This window comes from Asparagus officinalis, chromosome 1 (genome assembly GCF_001876935.1).
Source record: "Asparagus officinalis chromosome 1, Aspof.V1, whole genome shotgun sequence".
Taxonomy (NCBI): domain Eukaryota; kingdom Viridiplantae; phylum Streptophyta; class Magnoliopsida; order Asparagales; family Asparagaceae; genus Asparagus; species Asparagus officinalis.
The window spans coordinates 111,054,656-111,061,831 of NC_033794.1; the positions used below are offsets into that span (position 1 = coordinate 111,054,656).

Below are 7,176 nucleotides of genomic sequence, written 5' to 3' on the forward strand. Positions count from 1 at the left end.
CACAAAGAATGACAATCTATATATAGGCTATCCTCTCCATCATCTTTACCCCAAAATCAGTCTAAATATTATTCCCATTAACTACAAGTTAAGATCATTTTCTGCCCTAATTTAAATTCTCTATTAATGATTCATTATACTCTTATTTTCCACATCGGTTATTTGGTTGATTTGGTCAACCCTACTAACCCTAACATGTCTTTACGAATCTATAAATATCACCTTAGAGCACCTTGCAAATTTACGTCCAGTATGATTGGCTTTGGTTTCTCTGCTACTATATCTTTTTTTTTTTTGAAAGGAAGAAGCAGGGTGAGAACCCCTGCTCATATATTTATATAACTATAGAACCAAAACTGTGGTAAATATATACAAATGAAGACTTAATTAAAGAGGAAGAAAATGAGTCAGGAGAAGAAATTTTCGAATGGGAGCGGACCTTGTCGTCACCAACCAGAAAATTTCTCCACTGACTCCTAACTTCCTAGAGAAGAAAACGAAACAAAAAGAAAACCACATTAGGGGAAAGATCAGGGTTTAGAGCAACTCCAATGGGGCTGCAAAACTCCATTTTGCAGCCCCATGGAGCTCCAACCGGACTCCAATTTTTGGAGTCCGGCTGCAAAATATTTTCTTCGGCTGCATATTTGGAGTTTTTGCTCCAAATATGCAGCTCCCCTCCAAACCACTATTCCCCCTAAAAATTTACAATAATACCCTTCTAACTAACTAATTATTTTTAGATATTCAACTTAAAATCAACATAAGTTTATTTCTACTAATTATTTTTAAATAAAAATTTTACAGTTGGAAATGTTTTGTCGATACCTTCAAAATGAGACTAATATTGAATAATATTAATTGAAATATAAAATTTCAAGAACCAAGTAATTAAAATTGAAAAAGTCATTATTTTATTAGTAAAAAAAATTACATAGCTTCATTTCCATGTCTTTCCCACAAATGTTCAATCAATGCATTTCGAAGTGCAAAATGAGCTTCTTTGTTTTTCAACCTCTTATGTCGAGCAAGAAACCGTTGGAATCGTTCAGTTTCGGTTATCTCCATATTTTCAGCATTCGGAATTGATTGTGGAGTTGAAATGACAACATCTTCTTGCTCGTCGCGTTCATCTTCGACAATCATATTGTGCATTATAATACAAGCAGTCATGATATCATGCAGAGTTCGTTTATCACAAAAACGGGCTGGCCCCTTGATGATAGCAAATCGTGATTGGAGAATACCGAATGCCCGCTCAACATCTTTTCGACATGCTTCTTGCATCATTGCAAAATATTGTTTCTTTTTATCATCGGAATTAGAAATGGTTTGAACAAGTGTTGGCCATTTCGGATATATGCCATCGGCCAAATAATAACCGACATCATAATTTTTTCCTTGAATTGTGTAATGAGCAGGAGGAGCAATACCTTGTGATAGATTGTCGAACAAATTAGACGACTGCAATACATTAATATCGTTATTGGATCCTGGTAAGCCAAAGTATGCATGCCATATCCATAGATCATATGATGCTACTGCCTCAAGAATAATGGTTGGACCTCCATGACGACCTGAGTATTGTCCTGCCCATGCTGTTGGACAATTTTTCCATTGCCAATGCATACAGTCTAGACTTCCTAACATTCCTGGAAAACCTCTTTCTTCGCCCTTTTGCAATAACCTTGCAACATCGTCGACATTGGGAGTCCTCAGATATTCATCTCCATATACTTCTACAATTGCTCTGCAAAATCTCTTTAAACACACAATTGCAGTTGACTCACCGATCCTAACATATTCGTCAGTACTATCTGCTGATGTTCCATACGCCAACATGCGAAATGCCGATGTAACTTTTTGTAAAGTTGATAGCCCAAGTTTGCCGACACCATCCATCTTCTGTACGAAGAAGTTGTCATGCTCACGTACTGCCTCAACTATACGAAGGAATAAACTCCTGTGCATCCGGAACCTTCTACGGAATAGGTTTGCACCATATGTAGGGTTATCAGAAAAATAGTCATGGTAAAGTCGAGAATTACCTTCTTCCCTCCTGCGATTGATCACCAAATGACCAGGAACTGAGCCAATACGCTTTGGCCGCTCTGCCTCTTGAGAGAGATAAGTCATTATTTTACTATTAGAGGCATGTACGCGAGCTAAGAGTTCATCTTCCTTCTCCCATTGTGTCATATCTTCCTCCCAATCTTTAATGTACTGAGACCATATTTCATCGTCAGAAGAAGAAGAAGATGGTAGTTGTGACGGTCCGGCTCCATAGTTCATTGATGAAGAAGTTATTTATAGAAATAATCATATAAGTTCTGAGTTATTTAGAGATGGATGTAATGTCATTATATAATATGACTCCCCGCATTGGATTCTTTTCAGCATTGGCTTCTCACCCCCACATTGGATTCCTTTTGTGTTGGAGACTCCCCACATCGGATTCTTTTCAGTATTGACTTCTCACCCCTCACATTGGATTCCTTTCGTGTTGGAGACTCCCCGCATTGGATTCTTTTCAGCATTGGCTTCTCACCCCCATTGGGGGTCCTCAGATATTCATCTCCATATACTTCTACAATTGCTCTGCAAAATCTCTTTAAACACACAATTGCAGTTGACTCACCGATCCTAACATATTCGTCAGTACTATCTGCTGATGTTCCATACGCCAACATGCGAAATGCCGATGTAACTTTTTGTAAAGTTGATAGCCCAAGTTTGTCGACACCATCCATCTTCTGTACGAAGAAGTTGTCATGATCACGTACCGCCTTAACTATACGAAGGAATAAACTCCTGTGCATCCGGAGCCTTCTACGGAATAGGTTTGCACCATATGTAGGGTTATCAGAAAAATAGTCATGGTAAAGTCGAGAATTACCTTCTTCCCTCCCGCGATTGATCACCAAATGACCAGGAACTGAGCCAATACGCTTTGGCCGCTCTGCCTCTTGAGAGAGATAAGCCCCACATTGGATTCTCCTGGTGTTGGAGACTCCCCACATCTGATCCCTATATAATACTTGCACAATTTTCATATCTCCACCACAACTCTTCTTATTCTATATTCATAACTCTTTACATTCCTCCTTAGATTATGGCATCTAGTCGCGGAAAATCTTTTTTACAAGAAGAAGACCAAGTTTTATGCGCCACATGACTCGAAATTTCTCAAGATCCAGTCATGGGTTCTAATCAAAAGAAGGACAAGCTGTGGGAACGAATTTCTCATCTTCCTTCTCCCATTGTGTCATATCTTCCTCCCAATCTTTAATGTACTGAGACCATATTTCGTCGTCTGAAGAAGAAGAAGAAGAAGAAGAAGAAGATGGTAGTTGTGACAGTCCGGCTCCATAGTTCATTGATGAAGAAGTTATTTATAGAAATAATCATATAAGTTCTGAGTTATTTAGAGATGGATGTAATGTCATTATATAATATGACTCCCCGCATTGGATTCTTTTCAGCATTGGCTTCTCACCCCCCCATTGGATTCCTTTCGTGTTGGAGACTCCCCACATTGGATTCTTTTCAGCATTGGTTTCTCACCCCCACATTGGATTCCTTTTGTGTTGGAGACTCCCAACATTGGATTCTCCTGGTGTTGGAGACTCCCCACATCTGATCCCTATATAATACTTGCACAATTTTCATATCTCCACCACAACTCTTCTTATTCTATATTCATAACTCTTTACATTCCTCCTTAGATTATGGCATCTAGTCGCGGAAAATCTTTTTTACAAGAAGAAGACCAAGTTTTATGCGCCACGTGGCTCGAAATTTCTCAAGATCCAGTCATGGGTTCTAATCAAAAGAAGGACAAGCTGTGGGAACGAATTTCTGCTTTATTTCATGAAAGGATTTCCAATATTTGTAATGCTCAAAGGACTCCAAAGTCTCTTTCATGCCGAATGCAATTAATTATGAAGGCCATCAGTAAATTTCGAGGATGTATTCGACAAGTCGAGCGCTTAAATCCAAGCGGTGCTTCTGAGCTTGACATTGTAAGTATTTTGAATAACATAAATCTTGATTATCATCTACTATCATGTTATTAATAAATGTTTCTTCCTCTCTTGTGGTAGATTAAACGTGCTAGGATAATATTTGCAGAAGATCCAGAAGAGAGAAAGGGGTTTCTATTTGATCATGTTTGGTCAATTTTAAAAGATGCAGAGAAATGGGCAAATATAAGTGTCAGATCGCCTGCAACTTCCAAAACTTCAAAGTCCCGCTCATCTCAGGGATCAGATTCAAGTTCTCCTGTCGTCGACTTAAATGACGATAATGAGGAATATACTCATAATGACGAAGATATGATAACAAGTCGACCGACAGGAAGGAAGAAAGAGAAGATGAGGAGGCGACAAGCAACTGAATCCAACCTCGACTTGGAAACTCTCAATAAAAGCAATTAAGAAATTGTCGATATTTAAAAAAAAAGTCATGGAGAACGAGAAAATGATAGAATAACAATGCACCAGATTATGATGTTAAGGGCCGAAAACGAAAAGAAAAAATTAGATATTCAAAGGGAACGCCAGGAAAGTAAGATTATGTTGATTAATCTTGATACTATTACTGATCCTTCGGAACGCGAGTATTTTCGAATTAAAAAACAAGAGATTTTAAATAGAAACACAACCGGAGGTTCTTCATCTGATATTCCTAATCCTGAATATAGTTATGCAGGAAGTCAATACGGAATACCTGACTACAGAAGCGGTGGATATGGAGGAAATGGCCTGCCCGATTTTTAGTTTTTTTCATGTACTTTATTTTCATGTACTTTCTTTTTCTATGTAATGCCGCTGAATGTAATATATAAAATTTCATCATTCGGAGTAGCTGTGAAGGTTGTTCCAAATATTATGCTATATTTTCTGCTTTTTAAAATTTAAAGGCTCTTATCTATGTCTTATTATCAATTTATTAAAGATAATTACTTTTATTTAAATAATGAGTATATTATATATTATACTTTTAGTATTAATTTATAATATATTTTATATTTTAAATTAATTCATATAATTTTTTAACATTTATATTTTTTATATTTTCAAATCTATTTAAAGTATTAATAAAAGAAATCAATTAAAAATGCAAATAGAGCTTCATATAGAGGAGGTGGTTGGAGTTACCCCCCTCTAAAAAAGCATATGCCCAAGAATATGCTTTGGGGAGGCTGCATTTTGCAGCCTCCCCATTGGAGTTGCTCTTAGTTATACCAAATCTCCAAAATTATGATGAAGATCAAGGGTTATAATGTTTAACATTAGTTAACACAATTTAATTCTTTTAGCCTAGATCCTCTAAATCAATGTAAGATAACGGATGAATAGTTGATTCCAAGGTGAAAGAGAGAGAAGGGGTTATATCTCGAAATATTCAAAGAACATTTTCCTTTTTTGATAATTCACTTTAGAATTAAACCTGGGACTGAGGGAGAGTCATTAAAATCTCCCGAATATTTCAGGTCATTTGTGATTAGCTAATTTATCCTATTTATTATTGGATCTTTTTAATTTGTCGACAATATAGAGGTCACATGCATGGACCGACTTTATGGATTACATAAACTCGATCTATCTCTCATTGGACCAAATGATTTTGGCACTTTGCTGCACTTGAATGTGATAACTTGTCTCATTACTAGCTCATATATAATTGACTTGTCTCATTAATTACTAGCTCATTACTGAAGTGGGACAATGATTCTACCTTGAAAAGATGGAGAAGTGAGGAAGCAAAATCGTAGTTATGTAGTTCACTTATAATATTAGCGGGTTCTGAAAATATCGCTCCAAAACTATATTCATCATTAATTTGCAGATTCTGGGGGTTTCCCTGTCTTTTTAACTGTATTAATTTCATATTGGTCCCTCATATCTTTCATATTTGAGATGTCCCTAAGCTTTTATATTTGAAATTAATCCCCCAAATCTCTGATATTTGTAGTTAGTCGCTCAAATCTTTATATTTTGCTTTTAGTTCCCTGAAGCTTGAAGTGCATGTTTGCTACTAGTTCCTCAATTTGGATGGACTAATTTAAAATAATTTAAAAGATTTAGGGGATTAATCTTCTTGTGTAGTTTTCTTTGCATTTCAAGTTTCATAGGTAAATGGGGCATCAATTTCCATAAATTTTTGCATGTAATGGTATAAATATGAATTGAAATTTATATTTTCATATGGTTTTAAAATTTTGTGTTGGAATTGTCAAATGAACTTCTTCCAATTTCACAAAGTCTTACATTAAGAAATAGTTATTGTAAATTACGTAAACTTTGCCCCAGATGATCATGTGGCAACCATGAGGGAATATTCCACGAATATTCTAACGTTCAACTACAGATGTATCAACATGCATGAAATATTTAGAAACTTTAGGATATTTAAATGAAGGGCTTTACAAGTGAGGGTGTTTACGTATAATATTGGGTAAAAATAGTGGAGAATTTATATATGTGTGTGCATATGTTGCAATGCATAAAGTCAGTTCATAATGCAGTGGCTTAAGAGTTAGAATACCTAAATTTAGCGTTTATTTAGCAGGGGTGGGCCAGGCACGTACGTGCAATAGTGCAAAACACATGCGACGATGGCGGGCCCCAGTGGACCCATGATCCTCATTTCAGATATCAAGCTCATAGGAACAAATACTACACTTAAAATCTTAACCGTAGGGCCGAGAAAGGTATGATTAATTGCGTTAATAACGTCTAAATTTATTGGAAATCTCCTCACCTCGCACGTCGTCGCAGCCAATGTGGGACTAAAAAGTTCATTTCAGAGCGCATAAAAGGGACACGTACATGACCAAATAATTAATACTTACAACTTACAAGCAACAACTATTTTCATTATCGTAGTGACTACATCTGCTAATTTACAAAAAGAACAACAGGCATGTCCTTCAACTACACACAGTCTGCAGGGGCACCGACTACCGTATCGCTGCATACATCAAATCCTCTCTTAGCTTCAGCTGTTCTTCGCCTCTGTATCAGCTCCGCTATCATGTTGCCGGTGTCAACATAGGATGACCCTCCCTTCCCCACTGCGAGCCGCGCCTTTTCTCCGAGCTCCTTCGCCCTCTTCCTCCTCTCCTCAGCCTCCTCCCCTCCGCCCATCACCCTCTTTACAGCCCCCTCCACT

At 37.0% G+C, this 7,176-nt stretch overlaps 3 protein-coding genes across 3 annotated transcripts in view; 1 reads left to right on the forward strand and 2 right to left on the reverse strand.

The window, feature by feature from the left end:
* LOC109839343 (putative nuclease HARBI1) lies at positions 931–1,924 on the reverse strand. Its single transcript, XM_020407775.1, has one exon. It carries the CDS (start codon positions 1,900–1,902, stop codon positions 931–933), a length of 972 nt encoding a protein of 323 aa, XP_020263364.1. The 5' UTR covers positions 1,903–1,924.
* Positions 3,519–4,436, forward strand: LOC109839350 (glutathione S-transferase T3-like). The gene is made up of 2 exons (XM_020407781.1): positions 3,519–4,022; positions 4,104–4,436. Exons 1-2 carry the CDS (start codon positions 3,729–3,731, stop codon positions 4,434–4,436), a joined length of 627 nt encoding a protein of 208 aa, XP_020263370.1. The 5' UTR covers positions 3,519–3,728.
* LOC109839356 (UDP-glycosyltransferase 73B4-like) overlaps positions 6,818–7,176 on the reverse strand; it is a 1,783-nt gene continuing 1,424 nt past the window's right edge. Inside the window, 1 exon segment of the mRNA XM_020407788.1 lies at positions 6,818–7,176. This exon segment is cut by the window's right edge and continues 5 nt beyond it. Within this exon segment, the coding sequence (XP_020263377.1) occupies positions 6,939–7,176 (238 nt within the window). The 3' untranslated portion in view covers positions 6,818–6,938.

Excerpts from the sequence above, each read along its gene's own strand:
- LOC109839343 (XM_020407775.1), bottom strand. The coding sequence starts at position 1,902 with ATGGATGGTGTCGGCAAACTTGGGCTATCAACTTTACAAAAAGTTACA.
- LOC109839350 (XM_020407781.1), top strand. The coding sequence starts at position 3,729 with ATGGCATCTAGTCGCGGAAAATCTTTTTTACAAGAAGAAGACCAAGTT. Across the intron at positions 4,023-4,103 it reads GTGCTTCTGAGCTTGACATT|ATTAAACGTGCTAGGATAAT; the intron begins GTAAGTATTTTG and ends CTCTTGTGGTAG.